General features: G+C 35.8%; 1 protein-coding gene across 6 annotated transcripts in view; it reads right to left on the bottom strand.

Annotated features, from left to right (window-relative positions):
• The window catches only part of MAPK10 (mitogen-activated protein kinase 10), a 350,858-nt gene that overhangs the window by 152,313 nt on the left and 176,256 nt on the right, over positions 1–22,289 (bottom strand). For 4 of the 6 annotated variants that reach the window (XM_027095836.1, XM_027095831.1, XM_027095835.1 and 1 more), the window contains exon 2: positions 15,363–15,434. In XM_027095836.1, coding sequence (XP_026951637.1) covers positions 15,363–15,428 — 66 coding nt within the window. In that variant the 5' untranslated portion in view covers positions 15,429–15,434. Of the gene's footprint in view, positions 1–15,335; positions 15,435–22,289 lie in introns of those variants that run through there. The other 2 variants (XM_027095833.1, XM_027095834.1) reach the window with 1 other exon arrangement.

Raw genomic sequence — 22,289 nt, 5'->3', positions numbered from 1 at the left:
CACAGTGGTTAAGAATCTGCCTAGCAGTGCAGGGGACATGGGTTCGAGCCCTGATCCGGGAAGATCCCACATGCCGTGGAGCAACTAAGCCCATGTGCCACAACTACTGAGCCTGCACTCTACAGCCCATGAGCCACAACTACTGAAGCCCGTGTGCCTAGATCCCGTGATCCCCAACAAGAGAAGCCACAGCAATGAGAAGCCCACGCACCACAACAAAGAGTAGCCCCCGTTCACCTCAACTAGAGAAAGCCCGTGCACAACAATGAAGACCCAATGCAGCCAAAAATAAATAAATAAAATTAATTTATTTTTTAAAAAAGTTGTTTGTTGTTATTATTATTACTATTACTATAGTTACCATTATTATTGAGAAGTTAGATAACATTTAAAGACATAGCTAATTAGTAGTTTTAGAATGTTTTTAGCCAGAAGTTGGCCTGGGCCATAGTGCCATCCCAAGACACTATGATACTGCTATAAAATCAATGTATAACCAACAGGGTTCAGAATGGTCAGGTAATAAAATACTTTTCTGTGTTTTCATTTGTGGTGAAGACAGTTGTTCTGTGGGTACCCACATGCTCTACTACATTTCCCAGCTCCCTTGCAGTTCTGTTGGGGCCAAGTTGCTGTATCTGGCCAGTGGACTACATGAAGAAGTGGCAGGTATCATCTAAATGCAGAGGCATTTAAGAGGTGTGCCTCTACAATCCACCTCTTTCCACACTGTGATGCCTTAACTGGACATCACAAGATGGCAGTTCCTGAGTCACAAGATGACAGAAGACAAAATTTCTAAGTCACCAGATAGAGGAGAGTCCTTACCAACCTGTTCTAGACTTTGTATAACAGGAAATAAACTTTTGTTCTAATAAGTTACTGAGATTTGAGGTCTATCCACTATTGCAGTATGTTTTTCATTCAATAAATTTTTCTTTTGGCCTTACAATGTGCCAAGTAATGTTCTAAGCACTGAGAACATAAAGCTCCTGTCCTCATGGAGTTTAATATTAAATTGTCCCTTACAGGATCAAAGTTAGAATGCCGGCTTCATTATCACAATGATCTAACTACTAAGCTAATCACCTTGAATTCTATGTACACTTCTGATCTGCATATCTGGAATTTGTCTTTAATAAAGAAAAAAGAAGCATAAAATAGGCAATAATAAGAGGTATTATATAATCAAGATGGGACAAAATTTCAAGGTTAATTAAATAACGGTTAATTTTTTAAAAATACTTTCTCAGGGTAGGAGGAAAAGGTTGTTTCATCATAAGGAGAATAAAAATTCATTTAAGAATCAAAATGTTTAAAGTGAGTTATCTGGATTTCACTGACTTATCTCTAAAACATGCTTTTGTTTTTTTGGAAGGGAAAATTGAAATGCTACATTTAAGAATATGGAACATTGGACTTTCAAGATGGTGGCGGAGTAAGACGTGGATATCACCTTCCTCCCTACGAATACATCAAAAATACATCTACATGTGGAACAACTCCTACAGAACACCTACTGAATGCTGGCAGAAGATCTCAGACTTCCCAAAAGGCAAGAAAATCTCCACGTACCTGGGTAGGGCAAAAGAAAAAAACAGAGACAAAAGAATAGGGATGGGACCCATACCTCTGGGTGGGAGCTGTGAAGGAGGAAAAGTTTCCATACATTAGGAAGCCCCTTCACTGGCGGAGATGGTGGGTGTGTGGGGGGGAAGTTTTGGAGCCATGGAGGAGAGCACAGCAACAGGGGTGCAGAGGGCAAAGCAGAGAGATTCCCACACAGAAGATCGGTGGCGACCAGCACTCACCAGCCTGAGATGCTTGTCTGCTCACCCACCGGGCCAGGTTGGGGCTGGGAGCTGAGGCTCAGGCTTTGGAGGTCAGACCCCAGGGAGAGGACTGGGGTTGTCTGTATGAAGACAGAGTGAAGGAAGCTAGTGCTCCTCAGATAGCCGGGAAAGAGTCCAGGAAAATGTCTGGACCTGCCGGAGAGGCAAGAGACCTTTGTTTTGGTGTGTGTGAGGAGAGGGGATTCCTTCCCAGTGTGCCCACAGAAAGCAGAGCACTGCCTAAGCAAGCTCCAGAGACAGGCGTGAGCCGCAGCTATCAATTCAGACCCCAGAGACTGACATGAACTGCTAACTCTGTGGCTGCTGCCACCAAGAGTCCTGTGTGCCAGAGCAGGTCACTAACAACACCACCCCGGAGCATATGCAGCACACCACTGCCAGGGTCACAAGATCCAGGGACAACTTCCCTGGGAGAACACACGGTGCACCTCAGGCTGTTGCAACGTCATGCCGGCCTCTGCTGCCACAGGCTCACCCCACATTCCAATTATGACTACCATACTCCTCCCTACCCCCAGCCTGAGTGAGCAAGAGAGCCCTAATCAGTTGCTGCTTTAACACCCTCCTGTCTGGGCAGGGAACAGACACCTGAGGGAGACCTACTTGCAGAGGTGGGGCCAAAACCAAAGCTGAACCCCAGGAACCGTGTGAACAAAGAAGAGAAAGGGATATTTCTCCCAGCACCCTCAGGAGCAGCACATTAAATACCCACAGTCAACTTGATAGACCCTGAATCTGAAGAATACCTGAATAGACAATGAATGTTTGCAAAATTGAGGCAGTGGACTTTGGGAGCAACAGCAGACTTGGGGTTTGCCTTCTGTGTCTAATTTGTTTCTGGTTTTATTTTTATCTTAGTATAGTATTTAGTGTTTATCATTGATGGATTTGCTTATTGGTTTCATTGCTCTCTTCCCTTTTTTTAATATATATATTTTTTCCTTTTTTTCTTAGTGTGTATGTATATGCTTCTTTGTGTGATTTTGTCTGTACAGGTTTGCTTTTACCATTTATACTAGGGTTCTGTTGGTTTTGTTTTTGTTTTTTTGTTATTCTCTCTTGCTTTTCTTCTGAGCCGTGTGGCTGGCAGGATCTTGGTGCTCAAGCTGGGGGTCAAGCCTGAGTCTTTGAGGTGGGAAGGCCAAGCCCAGGACATTGAACCACAAGAAACTTCCCGGCCCCACATAATATCAATTGGCAAGAGCTCTCCCAGAGATCTTCTTCTCAACACTAAGACCCAGCTCCATCCAATGGCCAGCAAGCTCCAGTGCTCAACGCCTCATGTCAAACAACTAGTAAGACAGGAACACAACCCCACCTGTTAGCAGAGAGGCTGCCTAAAGTCATACTAAGTTCACAGACACTGCAAAACACACCAGCAGATGCAGCCCTGCCCACTAGAAGGACAAGATACACCCCACCCACCAGAACACAGGCACCAGTCCCCTCCACCAGGAAGCCTACATAACCCACTGAACCAACATCATCCACTGGGGTCAGACACCAAAAACAATGGGAAGTATGAAGCTGCAGCCTGCGAAATGGAGCCCCCAAACACAGTAAGTTAAACAGAATGAGAAAACAGAGAAATATGCAGCAGAGGAGGAGCAAGGTAAAAACCCACCAGACCTAACAAATGAAGAGGAAATAGGCAGTCTACATGAAAAAGAATTCAGAGTAATGATAGCAAAGTTGATCCAGAATCTTGGAAATAGAATGGAGAAAATACAAGAAACATTTTACAAGAATCTAGAAGAACTAAAGAGCAAACAAACAATGATGAACAACACAATAAATGAAATTAAAAATACTTTAGAAGGGATCAGTAGCAGAATAACTTGGCAGAAGAATGGATAAGTGACCAGGAAGATAAAATAGTGGAAATAACTGTCACAGAGCAGAATAAAGTAAAAATAATGAAAAGAATTGAGGACAGTCTCAGAGACCTCTGGGGCAACATTAAACACACCAACATTTGAAGTATAGGGGTCCCAGAAGGTGAAGAGAAAAAGAAAGGGTCTGACAAAATATTTGAAGAAATTATAGTTGAAAACTTCCCTAACATAGAAAAAAAATAGTCAATCAAGTGCAGGAAGCTCAGAGAGTCCCATAAAGGATAAATTCAAGGAGAAACACGCCAAGAAACATATTAATCAAACTATCAAAACTTAAATACAAAGAAAAAATATTAAAAGTAGCAAGGGAAGAGCAACAAATACTATACAAGGGAATCCCCATAAGGTTAACAGCTGATCTTTCTGCAGAAACACTACAGGCCAGAAGGGAGTGGCAGGACATATTTAAAGTGATGAAAGAGAAAAACCTACAACCAAGATTACTCTAACCAGAAAGGATCTCATTTAGATTTGACAGAGAAATTAAAACCTTTACAAACAAAGAACTTAAGAGAATTCAGCACCACCAAACCACCATTACAACAAATCCTAAAGGTATTTCTCTAGGCAGAAAACACAAGTGAAGGAAAAGAACTACAATAACAAACCCAAAAGAATTAAGAAAATGGAAACAGGAACATACATATTGATAATTACCTTAAATGTAAATGGATTAAATGCTCCCACCAAAAGACACAGACTGGCTGAATGGATACAAAAATAAGACCCATATATATGCAGTCTACAAGAAACCCACTTCATACCTAGGGACACACACAGACTGAAAGTGAGGGGATGGAAAAAGATATTCCATGCAAATGGAAATCAAAAGTAAGCTGGAGTAGCAATTCTCAAATCAGATAAAATACACTTTAAAATAAAGACTATTACAAGAGAAAAAGAAGGACACTACATAATGATCAAGAGATCAATCCAAGAAGAAGATATAACAATTGTAAATATTTATGCATCCAACATAGGAGCACCTCAATATACAAGGCAAATGCTAACAGCCATAAAAGAGGAACTCGACAGTAACACAATCACAGTAAAGGACTTTAACACCCCACTATCACCAAAGACAGATCATCCAAAATGAAAATAAATAAGGAAACACAAGCTTTAAAAGACACATTAAAACAGATAGACTTAATCGATATTTATAGGACATTCCATTGAGAAACAACAGAATACACTTTCTTCTCAAGTGCTCGTGGAACATTCTCCAGGATAGATCATGTCTTGGGTCATAAATAAAAACTTGCAAAATTTAAGAAAACTGAAATCGTATCAAATACCTTTTCTGACCACAAAGCTATGAGACTAGATATCAATTACAGGAAAAAATCTGTAAAAAACACAAAAACATGGAAGCTAAACAATACGCTACTAAATAACCAAAATATCACTGAAGAAATCAAAGAGGAAATCAAAAAATGCCTAGAAACAAATGACAATGAAAACACGACAAGCCAAAACCGATGGGATGCAGCAAAAGCAGCTCTAAGAGGGAAGTTTACAGCAATACAATCTTACCTCAAGAAACAAGAAAAATTTCAAATAAACAACCTAACTTTACACCTAAAACAATTAGAGAAAGAAGAAAAAAAAAAACCCAAAGCTAGCAGAAGAAAAGAAATCATAAAAATCAGATCAGAAATAAATGAAAAAGAAATGAAGGAAATAGTAGCAAAGATCAATAAAACTAAAAGCTGGTTCATTGAGAAGATAAACAAAATTGATAAACCATTAGCCAGACTCATAAAGAAAAAAAGGGAGAAGTGTCAAATCAATAGATTAGACATGAAAAAGGAGAAGAAACAACTGACACTGCAGAAATACAAAGGATCATGAGAGATTACTACAAGCAACTATATGCCAATAAAATGGACAACCTAAAAGAAATGGACAAATTCATAGAAAAGCAAAACCTTCTGAGACAGAAACCAGGAAGAAATAGAAAATATAAACAGGCCAATAACAAGCACTGAAATTGAAACTGTGCTTAAAAACCTTCCAACAAAAGAAAGCCCAGGACCAGCTGGCTTCACAGGCAAATTCTATCAAACATTTAGAGAAGAGCTAACACCTGTCCTTCTCAAACTCTTACAAAATATAGCAGAGGGAAGAACACTCCTAAATTCAATCTATGAGGCCACCATCACCCTGATACCAAAACCAGACAAAGATGTCACAAAGAAAGAAAACTACAGGCCAATATCACTGATGAACATAGATGCAAAAATCCTCAACAAAATACTAGCAAACAGAATCCAACAGCACATTAAAAGGATCACACACCATGATCACGTGGGGTTTATCCCAGGGATGCAAGGATTCTTCAAAATACTCAAATCAATCAATGTGATTCACCATATTAACAAATTGAAGAATAAAAACCACATGATCATTTCAATCGATGCAGAAAAAGCTTCTGACAAAAATCAACACCCATTTATGATAAAAACCCTCCAGAAAGTAGGCAAAGAGGGAACTTACCTCAACATAATAAAGGCCATACATGACAAACCCACAGCCAACATCATCCTCAATGGTGAAAAACTGAAAACATTTCCACTAGGATCACGAAGAAAGAAAGGTTGTCCACTCTCACCACTATTATTCAACATTGTTTTGGAAGTTTTAGCCACAGCAATCAGAGAAGAAAAAGAAATAAAAGGAATCCAAATCAGAAAAGAAGTGAAGCTGTCACTGTTTGCAGATGACATGACACTATTTATAGAGAATCCTAAAGATGTCACCATAAAACTACTAGAGCTAATCAATGAATTTGGTAAAGTAGCAGGATACAAAATTAATGCACAGAAATCCCTTGCATTCCTAGACATGAACGATGAAATATCTGAAAGTGAAATTAAGGGAACACTCCCATTTATCATTGCAACAAAAAGAATAAAATATCTAGGAATAAACCTACCTAAGGAGAAAAAAGACCTGTATGCAGAAAACTATAAGACACTGATGAAAGAAATTAAGGATGATACAAACAGATGGAGAGATATACCACAATCTTTGATTGGAAGAATCCACGTTGTGAAAATACTCTACTACCCAAAGCAATCTACAGATTCAGTGCAATCCCTATCAAACTCCCACTGGCATTTTTCACAGAACTAGAACAAAAACTTTCACAATTTGTACGGAAACACAAAAGACCCCAAATAGCCAAAGCAATCTTGAGAAAGGAAAACGGAGCTGGAGGAATCACGCTCCCTGACTCCAGAGTATACTACAAAGCTACAGTAATCAAGACAGTATGGTACTGGCACAAAACCAGAAATATAGATCAATGGAACAGGAAAGAAATCCCAGAGAAAACCCATGCACATATGGTCACCTTATTTTTGAAAAAGGAGGCAAGAATATACAATGGAGAAAAGACAGCCTCTTCAATAAGTGATCCTGGGAAAACTGGACAGCTACATATAAAAGAATGAAATTAGAACACTCCCTAACTCCATAGACAAAAATAAACACAAAATGGATTAAAGACATCAATGTAAGCCCAGACACTATCAAACTCTTAGAGGAAAACATAAGCAGAACACTCTATGACATAAATCACAGCAAAATCCTTTTTGACCCACCTCTTAAGAAATGGAAATAAAAACAAAAATAAACAAATGGGACGTAATGAAACTTAAAAGCTTTTGCACAGCAAAGGAAACCATAAACAAAACGAAAAGACAGCCCTCAGTATGGGAGAAAATATTTGCAAATGAAGCAACTAACATAGGATTAATCTCCAAAATTTACAAGCAGCTCATGCAGCTCAATATCAAAAAAACAAACAACCCAATCCAAAAATGGGTGGAAGACCTCAATAGACATTTTTCCAAAGAAGATATACAGATTGCCAACAAACACATGAAAAGATGCTCAGCATCACTAATCATTAGAGAAATGCAAATCAAAACCAAAGTGTGGTTTCACCTCACACCACTCTGAATGGCCATCATCAAAAAATCTACAAATAATAAATTCTGGAGAGGATGTGGAGAAAAGGGAACCCTCTTGCATTGCTGGTGGGAATGTAAATTGATAAAGCCACTATGGAGAACAGTATGGAGATTCCTTAAAAAACTACAAATAGAACTACCATATGACCCAGCAATCCCACTGCTGGGCATATACCCTGAGAAAACCATAATTCAAAAAGAGTCATGTACCAAAATATTCACTGAACCTCTATTTACCATATACAGGACATGGAAGCAACCTACGTGTCCATCACAGATGATGGATAAAGAAGATGTGGCACGTATATACAATGGAATATTATTCAGCCATAAAAAGGAATGAAACTGAGTTATTTGTAGTGAGGTGGATGGACCTAGAGACTGTCATACAGAGTGAAGTAAGTCAGAAAGAGAAAAACAAATACCGTATGCTAACACACATATATGGAATCTAAAAAAAAAAAAAAAAAAAAAAAAGGTTCTGATGAACCTACGGGCAGGGCAGGAATAGACACAGACGTAGAGAATGAACTTGTGGACACAGGGTAGAGGAAGGGTAAGCTGGGACAAGGTGAAGAGTAGCATTATCATATATACACTACCAAATGTTAAATAGATACCTAGTGGGAAGCAGCTGCACAGCACAGGGAGATCAGCTTGGTGCTTTGTGACCACCTAGAGGAGTGGGATGGGAAGGTGGGAGGGAGGCACAAGAGGGAGCGGATATGGGGATATATGTATACATATAGCTGATTCACTTTGTTATACAGCAGAAACTAACACAACATTGTAAAGCAATTATACTCCAGTAAAGACGTTAAAAAAAATTTTCTGAATCAAAGTGGAACTAAAATATACATTATTTTAAAAAAATATGGAACATTAAAGTCTTATTTTCATTTATACCATAAAGAATATTATTCTTAAATCCTATATGATATTATTATCATTCTCTCATTGTACAATTATAAAAAGATCTAATTTATACCTAATTTTAGTAATTACACATTCTTCAACATATTGGTTTTCTTCTCTTAAATATGTATTTTGTAACTACCTTGCCTTTTTTTAGAATGAGTTAGAGATGTATCGAGTAAACAGCCAAATAAATATTCACCTTTAGAGAAGGTGAACAATAGAAGAGTTGAATGACACATTCCTGATTAGTACTGGTTTTAGAACTCAGAACAAAAGTGGACATTATTTTTCTTAACCTACTGAAAAATTCAGCCTTTGCTTATCACACACCACAACCTCAGAAAATGCCTGTGCAGAAAAGAAAAATCATCATTTAATATATTTTCTAAAGTCTTAACATTCAAAGTGTAATAAATTAAAACAGTGTATTTAAGGAATTAGTTGATTTCTTAGGAACACTTATATAGATTAAAATGAAATCCACAATTTGGTGCTTTTCTGACACAGCATTATTAACTATGCACTGAAAAACCACAGATAATTCTGGGATATTTTACAGCATAACAATTTTGACAGATATAAGCGATAACTTCACTTAACTGATTACTACCTCAACCATAATTAAACTCATAGTATTAAGCTACATTTACATTCAGGTCAAGATCATTCAAGAAGAAGTCAAGTCCGAACTTTATGTGCTTCAAGCAAACCAAACACATACTCATAAACTAATACAGAGAAGTTCATCATTACAGAACCGAATCTTAAGTAGGACCTGTACATTTTTTGTTAGATAAGATTTAGTAACATAACTGAATCTATTTATTAACTGGAATAACTTAATAAATCTTAAGAAAAAAACTGCCCCAGGTAGAAGACACAAATGTAACACTAAATTTACTCTTTTGAAATTTGCTGAAGAGTTAAGTTTTTATTTATTTAGAACAGCCATCATCTGTGGCTAGGAAAATTATTACATATACACACATATTGCTTTTGTTATCCAGACATTAGAGTAGCAAAATAACATTTAGTTAACAAGTCAACTCATCTAGTAATATTTTATATCTATTATAAGAAAAGCATTGCTTTAACTAGAAAAAATTCAACATGCTCAGTCTTGGCTATCATATCTAACAAGGTGCTATACCAAAAAACACTAAGACCTCAAAAAACACTGAAGAACAATTTTGTTAGTAAGAGCTCTACAAAGAGACTGCTATTTCTGTCATATCCCCAGTAATATTTTAGACCTTATATATCACAACTGTCCTTTGGAATATATATAAAAGTCTTCTTTTTTTCCTACTGGTGACCAATAGAATCTTAAGCTTCTTTGCATTTAATCATAGTATTTTTTTCTTAGTTATATTTAGTTGCTACTCACTTCAGTCAAAACACTGTATAACTGATAGAAGATTTCAAAAAGTTCATAATGGGACTAGAGAAAGACCTTCTAGTATAATGGCTGAGATTTCCAATCCCAGAATAAAACATAATTGAATTCTGTCTTGGTAATTAATGGCACTCTAAAGATTAAATGAAATAAAATCTTAGTGAAGTCATCATACATAGTAAGCATTTGGTAAGTATTGGGGTGTTTTCTTTTCTCACTCGTTATTGTTTAGCCCATAGTTACCACTGAGGTTTTTAACTCAAAGTGGAATAGGTTTTCCTTATGTTTATAAGCCTAGCCACTCTCTACTGTGCTTTAGACTAGACAGTGTGTTCTTTGAGGAGAGTAACCATACTCACCCTGTACCCCTAATTTCTACAAGTTACAGATACATGTTATAGGCACTGAGTAAAGATGTGTTGAATAAATGAATGATGGAATCAATAAATAATCAGTCGATGTGTAGATGTCTCATTGCATAGACAATGTAAGAAGGCATGAAGAGTTTCTATGTCCTAACAGAAAGAAGCCCACTGAGCTCAGTCCCTTTATTTCTAGTGTTACTTAGACTCATAATTGTTGATTCACTGATTTGAACCTTCTATCTCTCAGGCTTTCTGAAAATCAAGAAATCATTTTAAATGATTCATAACCAACTCATGCATCAGTAAACATTTAGAGAGGACAATAAGTTAATACGTTTTTAGAGAAATATTAGACTAACACTGATTTATGATTAGCAAATTAACCAAAATGCAATTAAATATATTAATATAATACAAGATGGTAAGATGGTAAGATGTTGAGAAGTTGACTTGATTTTGAAAGGCAAGCAAATTTCCACTCAGGACACAGTGTTTTTCTGAGTTTTTATTTACCCTCTTTTACCCAAAAGCATTTATTGAACATTTACTGAATTAAGCTAGAATTCCAGGCTTGGAAGACAAGGATGAAGATGCCCTGGCCCTGCCCCAGAGGCAGTCACCATTGAGTGGGGAAATCACAAACCTGTACAACCAATGGTAACACAAATCAGGATGTGGTAAATGCTGTAGACACCAGTGGGTGTGCATTAGGTTTCCCAACACACATTATCTCTCTGTGTATATATTTCTTATATTTCATGTGTATAAAGCCCTGTACTATTCAGTACAGCAGAGTTCCAAAAATAGCACTTTTCACAGATTTTTTTAAAAATTCATAGAGTGAAATTTAATAGTTCTGCCCTTCTTTATTTAATTGAGAAAAGCAGGCGACGAAGGCTTACCTATTTCTCAGGAGGATCAAGAGCTTTTGCACTTTCAATTCCCTGTCAGTCTATATTTTTGTAAAGGATTCATACAAGTGCAAACTAAAGATTATTTTTTCATCGTCTAAGACAAATTTCTCTCCAGAATATTACAAGAAACGTCTTGCCTGCAAAAGCTGCTTGATCTTTTTTAAAGAAAAAAGCAACGAAATTAATAGGAGTAGCTCAATGAATCCCATGTTCTTCAAATAATTCAACTAAGAAAAAAAGGTTAATACTACTACAGATAATGTACATATTTACTGTTGATAAATAACTACCTGGGCAATTTTATTTTCTATATTTTCTGTGATTTCTTACTGATAACAGTGAAAAAATTATAAATATGATATAATTTTTTAAAGCCACAGATTAAGACTCAAGAGACCTGAATTCTGGATACACTTGATCACTAATTGTTGATAAGTTACTTAAAGGTCTTTGTGTATTGTCTGTGTGGCAAGAAGTTGGGAGCAACCTAACTCTGCTGGAGATGGTGTTAAACACCACTGCATACCAAGGATCCATGAGATATCTCATGAAATGAGAAGCTTCCAAAGCACATAGTTTGAAAGTAAACCCAAGTAGATAATTCTGCCTCTAAAAATACAGTATTTTATTTAAATTACTAGAATACTAAATGAGGCTCAGAGCTACAGGAAAGAAAAAAAATAAACATTATCATCAAATAAAAATTCTACCCTGGGCTTCCCTGGTGGGGCAGTGGTTGGGAGTCCGCCTGCCGATGCAGAGGACACGGGTTCATGGCCCGGTCCGGGAAGATCCCACGGATTGGCTGGGCCCGTGAGCCATGGCCGCTGAGCCTGCGCGTCCGGAGCCTGTGCTCCGCAACGGGAGAGGCCACAACAGTGAGAGGTCCGCGTACCGAAAAAAAAAAAAATTCTACCCGGAAAGTAAATAAAGCACTCTGAGTCACAACTAGAAATATTCTGCTTGCTATGATATTTTTAAGATACAGAATATGCATGTATATTTTCTAGATATCAAAAGCTCATAGTAAGCAAAAAAATCAGAGTCATTAAGAAAGTTCATGCTTCACTTCTCTTTATTCCTTTGCTTTAAAAGAACTCTTCCTAGAAATAGACATTCTGCATCTGTACCCAAATTTTGGGAGCTGATTTAAAAATAACTTCAACCTACAAAAAAACTCTTTGGATTAAAAGTAATAGCTGAAGTTTTAAGGCTTTTTTATTGATAATTTTTGAAATTCAGACTTAATCTTGAAATATGTAAAAAATAAACTTTTTTGTTTGTTTGTGGTTTGTTTCTTAAGTACTAATGCCCATGGTAAATGGCTAGGATCATGGACACTAAGGAAATGGCTCACAGTCATACAGCTTGCAAATGGTAGGCCCAGATATTTTAACCAGAAATTCAGGTCTGCTCATTTTTCACCAGGGCACTACCACAGTTGCAATTGATTGCATTAACCAAACATATATCATTCATTCATTAAGCAAATATTTGGTGCGAGCCCACACTATGCCAGATACTATTCTTAGTGCTACAGTACAGCAGTGTGCAAAAGAGACAAAATCCCAACCATGTGCTGCTAATTGTTCAACAAATGGCTGGGGGTGAGAGAGAGGAGAGAACTTATCAGCAGTAATTGTTTATTTACACAATGTACATATTCCTATCATGACAAAGTTCAATCTACCAACTTGACATCATTGAACTTAAAGCTGAGAAGGGATGTGCACAATCAACTCTTGTGAGCCTATGTGAGCTCACAGCACACCACTGAAAAACAATCCCTGCCCAACTGAAAAATGCATTCTAGCAGAGAGAGAGAAGCAACGTGCTAGTTACATATATAGTGTATCAGATACCAAAAAGTGTTATGGAGGGAAAAAAATAGAAAGACAGGGAAGTTGGGTAGTCGGTGTGGGGTAGGCAGTGTAGATTAGGAAGGGGCAATTTTAAATAGGATAGGCAGGAAAGACTCCCTTAAAAATGACATTTGAGCCAAGTCCTGAAGGTGGTGAAGGCGTGAGCCAAGTGGATAATAAAGGAAGAACATTTGAAGGAGGGGTGTCTGGGTGGCTACATGGCAAAGGCTTGTGTATTTATTTTAAGAACTTTTACCATAAGTGAGATGGGAAGACATCTCACTTGACTGGAAGGTTTTTTTGCTTTGCTTTTTTTTGTTTTTAACCAAGGAGTGACATGATCTCACTTATATTTTTCAAATATCACTCTTGCTGATGTTTTGAGAGTAAACCATTTGGGGGTGAGCAAAAGTGGAAGCTCTTACAATAATCCAGGTTTGGATCAGAATGGTGCTGGAGAAAATGGTGAGAAGTAGTGAGATTCCAGATATATTTTTAAAGTAGCGCCAACAGAATTTGCTGACAGATTGGATGTAAATTATTGTCCAAAAGATGATTCTGAAGATTTTGCTCTAAGCAACTGGAAAGATGGATTTAGCATTTACTGAATTAGAGCAGAGCAATTTTAGAGGAAAGATCAAGGGTTTGGTTTGGTATATGTATCATTTGCTATGCCTATTAGCCATCTGAGCTGAGATATAGAACAAGCAATTGGGTTTATGAGTCTGGTTTCGGGGAGAGGTTTGTGTTGGAGATATAACTGGGGAGTATTCAAGATACTGATAATATTTAAAACACTAGGACTCAATGGGAGCACCAGAAGAGTGAATGTAAATATATTTAAGATTTAGTTAGCTATTTAACAAAAATATATTCCAGCACTGTACTCAGTTCTATGCAAGTATTAGCTCACTTAATTCTCATAAACCTAGAAGGTAGGTACTATTACTTTTTTCCCTTTTTACAAATAAACTGAAGTACAGCAAGGTTAACTAACTTGCCCAAGCTCACAAGTAAATGGCTAATCAGTGGCAGATTTGGAATTTCTAAACCAAGATGTCCAGATCCAGAGTTCTAGTTAGAGAAGAGAAGTTATCTGAAAGTCTGAGGCTTTTGGCACTGCAAGAATTTACAGGTCAGGGAGATGAAACAGACAGTAAATCCCATTCATAGCACGTAACACATTTTACTTTTCCATAGAAATTCTAACTACGCTCAGGGAGAATAGATTTACCAATGTTTTGTTTCCCTTTGTATTTTTATATATTTTCTATAATCAGTACATGTTACTTCTAGAATCAGAAAATATTGTATTAAAATAATAGAAGCTGCAGAGTTTTTCTTTAAACCTGTTTCAAGGGATGCATGTCATTCTCTGTTTTCAGCCCATCGTGATGATAACATGCAATGAAAATCATTACAGAAAAAAACAGAAGTGCTCTCTGCTTGGGGTATGAATAGAGTTACCATGAAATTTACTGGCCAAATAAAAATTCCTGAGAGTAAAAATGAGCACTATTAATTATGCCATGACAACAGGCTTAAGTTAGAACTACCTAAACATACTTAGAGTAGGTACAGGTGCCCCAGCTGGGCTCTTTCTTAAGAATATCACTTGTATGAACACAGGAGTGCAGACTCTTATCTGGTCCATGCACAACATATTCTCACTAGTGTTCACTGTAGGTTAAAGATACCTTTATTAGTCATTATTGTTGTTTTATCTTTGTTATCAACTACTGGTTAGAACTGAACATCAGAAAACAAACTGAGCACTACCTACATATTATTATATTTCAGTACTAGAGGTACTCTACTTGGGGCTCATCAGTTCTTGGATGAAAAATAATATCATAGACTTTAGCTAGTTTGATGAATAAAACCACATTTTAAGGATTTGAAAAAGACATATTAATGATGTTAAATCTAGTAAGAAATCACTTTATGCAGTGATCAAGTACTATATTTATAAACATTAAAAAGAATTATCTTCATTCCTATTCTAACATAAATGAACTGGGGGGAAAAAAAAGCATCTAGGTACCAGCTTCTACTTCCTAAGCTACTTTTAACATTACATAAACATTAACTTTAGTGTGGAACATTTGCAAGATGGGATGGCAAAATTGAAATACAAGTGAATATACTGTACCTTGTTTTACCTGTAAGGAACACACACCTGACAAAAGGCAATTTTCACATCCAAGGTTGGTTCACTGCAGTAGTACAATAAATGGAGGCTCATAAATACCTATAGAAAAAAATGGGGGCATGAATTTCCAAATCACCTAATTATTCATTATTGAATAGTATAAACTTCAGCATAATTTGAATTATACACAAGGTTTCAGGCACTACATATATTCAGCATAATCCTTGTCCAGACCAGTACTAGGTGCTTTTCACAAATTGTAAATATTAAATAATAAAATAAGGTTTAAAAATGTCCTATCTTCTATAATGATCAATGTCATCACAATCATAAAGACCAGATATAAGAAACTGGATATACCTAATGTGTTAAAGTTAAGTACATCCTATTATAGAACACTTTCAGTTCTAGGCAACTAATTTTTAAAAATTCTCAAATACATGCTCAAGAGGATATATATATAATAAGAATATTTGTTGTAGAATAAAGGGACTATTAAATAAAATTTAATTTATAATAAAATTACAGACAGGACTTGGAATAATTGAATCAAAGCTTAGGGTATCACCATGGAAAATATTTCAAACATGATGTTGAGTGGGGAAAAAAATAAACTTTCAAAAAAGTATGAATATCACTGTATTATTAATGTAAAATTTTAAAGTACACAAAATAATATACATTGCTTTGTTATCTACCCATATAACCATAGATTAAAGAAAATAGGACACTACGTTAACATGTATTTAATCTTGGTGGTAAGTACAAAGATTTCAAGTATATTGCTTTCTGTATGTTTAAAATATTTTTTAATGTTGTAAAGTTTTAAGGAGAGGATAATAATCTAACAGTGGAAATGCCAAATTAGGTACTGGGTTATTTGGGAATGATGAGGCAGCATCAGAAAAACCCAACCAAAATCTTATTCAGTTCAATTAAACACACTTTGTTGAATATGTATTGTGTGCAAGATACAATTCTGTGAGATTAAACAATTTTAAAACCACTATTGACACAAGACTTCTGTTTCTGGCAATATGAATGATTAGATATCTTGAAAACCACTTTCAGTGCAAAACTTCTAGAAAGGTTAGGTGAAATAGACAAAATGCCTTTTAAAATGAATAGCTGAGCTGCCCAAAAAAAGGCAAGAAAAATTCTGAAAGGCTGAAAACAATGTGAAAGGATCCATGCAGAGAAATAAATGAGCTGAAACTGTCACTTGTCCTCAGACCATCTGCTGATGTCTGAAGATCAGAAATTTAGCTTTTAAAGGGCAGCATGCAGAGTACAGGAACCAAAGCTTGGAAGCTATCTATGGTGGGAAGTTACAACAGAGACACCTGCATAAAGTTTACTATAGAAAGTTTTAAACAAAATTCTGGAGCAAGCAAAACAATCCCAGAAGGAAGGTCTGAATTGCAAGAAAAAATATTTTACATTGGAACCTGTGTAGATTTTTTAAATACAAGGAAGAATGAAAGGACTAGACTGTGTGAGACATTTCTGAAGAAGAATAAGGTGGGTATTTGTGGAGGTTGGGGAGGGAGTTGCTCTACCAGAGATCAGGATTTATTATAAAGTTGTAGTAAGTAAGGTACGCAGGGTGGATACAGAGGTAGACTACTGATTAATAGAACAGAGAGCCCAGAAACAGACACATACATATATGGAAACTGATTATGCTAAATTATGTTAATATAGACATTTAAACCTGACTATATTAAAGATATCTGGGGAAAGGAGAGACTATGCATTAAACCAAGCTGAGACAATTGGTCATAAATATTGGGGCAAGGGGAGGGAGGAATTGTCCTTGTTAGAGACAATTCTCTATCGGCTTCTCATATTTCTGCATGTCTTACAGGCAGAGGCACTGGCTGCCTTTATTCCAGACTATCTTCTCAAGCATGGTTATAGAGCAAACATATCTCCTTCTGGAGCATAAGGCAGGTTTGATTGCTCTCCAGTATAATATAGGTAAGGTGGCCCTCTGGGGCAAAGGTCAGGCATGCTAACCATCCACCATAAGAGATTTGGGTTCCCTAAGCTTGGGGTTCCTCTTCAATAGCACCACTCACTGTATGTGCAGTAGTCACCTGACCTTCTTTGAGTTGTTCTGTGGGAAATGAGCCTGAGAAACTGGCATGAATTCTGACACTCTAGCTCCTGTTATTAACGTGAGTAGTAAAGAACTTTGATCTGACCCAGGAATCGCTTATCTTCTGCCAGCATTCATGAAACTGTGGCAAGCTACCTTGTTAGCTTGCAAGTAGGGTAACAGCTAAAACTCTTCAAAGTTCTTGACAACCTCTACCTCATATTGCATACAAAACACAATTCCAGACGTATTAAAATTTTCAGGAAAGGCCAAACTTTAAATAATATAGAAGGAAATGTAGTTGAATGTCTGAGGAATACATCATAAATAATATGTAAATATGCTAAGTTAAAAAGGAAACTATTGATAAAATAGACTATTTAAAATGAATCATTTCTGTTTATGAAAAAATGTGATAAAGAAGTAGTCCATAAATTTAGAAAAAATATTTGAAACACATATAACCAGAGGAAGATTTATCCAGAATCTATAAATAGCTCCTAAAATATAAGAGGAAAAAGATAAAGAACCCAACAGAAGAATGGGCAAACAATATGGAATACATTTTCTTAAAAAAAGAAATATAAAAAGGCTCATAAATATATGTGTAATTTAAAGCCACATTGAGATACTGTTTTGTACCTATCATATTAATAAAAGCTGAAAAGTATGATAATATTCAGTTTTTGCAAAGCGGTTGATCAGATGGGAATATTTATACACTGTTGATAATTTTGACAGTTGGAACAACCAAATTTAGGGGGAAAATAGCATTATACAGTAAACTTCTGCATAGCCTAACACCCACCAATTCTACTTCTACACATATTTCCAGAGAAACTCTTGTGTTTTACTACCAAGATATATATAAAAGGCAGTTCATTAGAATACTTTTGTAATAGTAAAATAAATAATAAAAATTAATACTGGAAAAAGATAATCACAGAAAGACCAATGAATAAATAAACTATGGTACATTCATTTAGTGGAATACCATATGGTAATGAAATGGTTGTATAAAGAAATAAATATCAACGTGCCAAATATAAACATGGTAAATGAATGAAAAGAAGTCATGGGTAACTTTACTTACGAAAGTTACAAAATATACACAACTAAACAATATATTATTTAAGAATGTCTTTTTACTATGATAAAACTATAAAGAAAAGCAAAAGAATAAAAAATGCAAAATTCAAGAGATTGGCTATCTCCTAGGGAGGGGAAGAACACCCCTAGATAGGGGCATGCAGGAGTTTTCAATGGTATTCGTTATGACTACTTTGAGCTGAGTAGTGATGTCATGCAACATTATTTCACTATTATTCTTTAAACCCTACAGGTATAAAATATAGGCTATTTGATATGTCTGTGATATTTTATAATAGAAAAAGGTTCATGTGACACAAGGAACAAGGTCCTTCATTCTCTTGCTAGGCATTGTTATCTCTTCATGGATGTCTGGAACAAAAACGCTTGTAAAGCCACTAATAGGAAATGATCTTAAGAAATGCTGAGCAGTGTAAAGCAGAACAATAGAAAGAACTCTGTGCTTGATGATACCATTAAACTACTGAATTAAGAAATTCTGGATTTTTCTAATTCTAGACTTTTTGTTATATGAGAAACTAAATCTGCTACAGGAAAAAAATGTTACTAAAATACAGTCATAAAATAAATAAAAAGTAAAACAAAACAACAAAAGAAAAAATTTACTCCTCAAATTTCAATCTGTGAGATTGTTTTATTGCATTTCCATGAGATTCATGCATAATTTTTGCCAGATAGTTACCTCCACTTCTTATTTTTAATTTTTTAAAAATTTAGTTTGCCCAGGTATAATTTATACACAGCAAAATGAACAGTTCTAAAGTGTGCAGATTGATGAGTTTTGACAAATGCATATATCCATGTAACTCACATTGTGATAAAGGTAAAGTCTGAAAATCCCCGTACCCTTTTCTTGACAATAGTCCCCACCCCCCATGCAACAATGTTCTAACTTCTTTCTCTATATAGATTAGTTTTTCTTGTCCTAGAACTTATATAAATGAAATAATACAGTATATACTCTTTTTCATTGGGTTTCTTTTAGAATTCATCCATGTTGGCAAAAGTATCAGTAGTTGTTCTTTTTTTCTGCTGAGTAAAATGTATCAGTTTATCTATTCTCTATTCTGCTTTTAGACATTTTAGGTGTTTCTATTTTTTGGATATCAATAATGCTGCACGAACATTTATATACATGTATTTTTGCACAAATATGTTTTCATTTCTTTTGGGAAAAATACCTAAAGAAGGAATTGTTGGATCGTGGGATAGGAATATATTTAACTTATTAAAAATTGTCAGACACATTTTCTACCCCCTGTAGCAATGCATAAAAATTCGGTTGCTTCACATCCTTGTCAACATTTTGGTGTTGTTATCAGTTTTCTAAATTTTAATCATTCTAGTGAGTGTTTAGTAGTATTTCATTATGGTTTTATTTTTTATTTCCCTGATGACTAATAGTGTTGAGAATGTTTCTCATGAGTTTATTGGCCATTTATTTATCTTACTCGGTAGAGTGACTTTTCAAGTATAATACTTTGCCCATTTGGTGGGACTGTGGGTGGCGGAAGTGAGTTGTTTGTCTTTTTATACAAATTGCAGAAATTCTCTATTTCAGATTAAAGTTTACTGTCAGTTACATGTATTATGAATATTTTCTTTCAGTCTGTAGCTTGCATACTCAGCTTATTGATGCTTTCTTTTAGTGAGTAATATTTAATTTTTATGAAATTTATTTTATGATTTATTTTTCTTTTATTATTAGTGCTTTCTTCATTTTCTCAAGGGATCTTTCCCAATCCAAGTTCATGAGGATATTCTTCCACATTTTCTTCATGAAGCTTTACATTGTTGATTTTACTTTTAGGTCTATGATACCTCTCCAATTAACTTTAATTCGTGGTGTGATGTATATGCTGAGGTTCACTTTTATTCCTTAATGATACGCAGTTGTTCAAGCATTCTTAGTGAAAAGATTTTCCTTTCCATATTGAGTTGCCTTGCTGCCTTGGTTAAAAAATCAGTTGATTGTACCAATGCAAGTCTATTTCAGGATTCTATTCTATTCCATTTATCTGTTGTCTGTCTTCACCCTAATACCATCCTGTCTTGATAAGCGTAGCTTTATAATAGTCTTAAAATTAGGTAAGTCCCCCAATTTTTCTTCTCTTTTATTTTTGGGACTATTCTAGGCCTCTGCATTTCCACATTAATTTTAAAATCAGCCTAACGTTTCAAAATTTTAAAAAAGTGTTCTAGAATTTTGATTGGGATTGCATCAGAACTATAGCTCACCTGGGAAAGAATAGATATCTTAATATTGGGTGTTTTATCCACAATCATAGTATATTTGTCCATTTACTTCAGTTCTCTTTAATTTATCACAGGAATCTTTTGTAGTTTACAGTATATAGATAGACCTTATATTTTTTTAAGTTTATTCTTTAGCATTTATATTTTTTGATGCTATTGTAAATGGCATGTTTTCATTTCCATTTCCTAAATGCTTATTTCTAAAAATAAAGTTGATTTTTGTAAGTGATGTTGTATCTAGAACCCTATTAAATTCACTTAAATCTAGTAAATATTTTGTTGATGGTTTAGGATTTTCTTTATACACAGAAATGTCATCTGCAAGTGAAGACAGTTTTCGCTTTTCCTTTCCGATCTGACTTTTCTTGCCTAATTGTCCTGCCTCCAGTACAATATTGAAGAGAAGTGATGACTTGTTGATAATCTCTGCCTTTTAACAGGTACACTGATCCATTTTCATCTAAAGTAATTATGGATGTTATTGAGTTTAAGTCTACCATCATACAATTAGTTTTGTATTTTATCCCTATATTCTTTTTTTTTCTTCTGTTTTTAGCTTTATTGAAGTATAACTGACAAATAAATTGCTTAAGACATTTAAAGTATTCAATATGGGGGCTTCCCTGGTGGCGCAGTGGTTGAGAGTCCGCCTGCCGATGCAGGGGACACGGGTTTGTGCCCCGGTCCGGGAAGATCCCACATGCCTCGGAGCAGCTGGGCCCGTGAGCCATGGCCGCGGAGCCTGCGCGTCCGGAGCCTGTGCTCCGCAACAGGAAAGGCCACAACAGTGAGAGGTCTGTGTACCGCAAAAAAAAAAAAAAAATTAAAAAAAAGTTTAATATGATGACTTGTATGCATACGTTGTGAAAGAACTTCCCCCATCTAGTTAATTCACACATCCATCACCTCACATATTCCCTGCCCCCTTTATTGGTGAGACATTTAAGTTCTACTCTCTAGGAAGTTTTGATTATATAATACAGTGCTATGAACTATAGTCACCATGTTATACGTTAGATCCTCTTGTGGATCTTACTCAACTTATAATGATAGTCTGTGCCCTATTACCAACGTCTCCCTACACTATTTCTCCTCCCCCACCAAGCCAGTGGCAATCACTTATCTACTCTCTGATTTCTATACCTTGGCTATTGTGAATAATGCTGCAGTGAACATGGGAGTACAGATATCTCTCTGAGATAATGGTTTATTTTCTTTGGATATATATCCAGAAATGGGATTTCTGGATCATATGGTAGTTATATTTTCAATTTCTTTTTTTTTTAAACATCTTTATTAGAGTACACTTGCTTTACAATGGTGTGTCAGTTTCTGCTTTATAACAAAGTGAATCAGTTATACATACACATATGTCCCCATATCTCTTCCCTCTTGCATCTCCCTCCCTCCCACCATCCCTATCCCACCCCTCTAGGTGGTCACAAAGCACGAAGCTGATCTCCCTGTGCTATGCAGCTGCTTCCCAC

The sequence above is a fragment of the Aethalodelphis obliquidens genome, unplaced genomic scaffold, assembly GCF_003676395.1.
Source record: "Aethalodelphis obliquidens isolate GAN/ISIS:26980383/991018 unplaced genomic scaffold, ASM367639v1 scaffold95, whole genome shotgun sequence".
NCBI lineage: Eukaryota > Metazoa > Chordata > Mammalia > Artiodactyla > Delphinidae > Aethalodelphis > Aethalodelphis obliquidens.
Note: the sequence above shows the minus strand (reverse complement) of the source record. Positions and strands in the feature narration are given on the sequence as shown.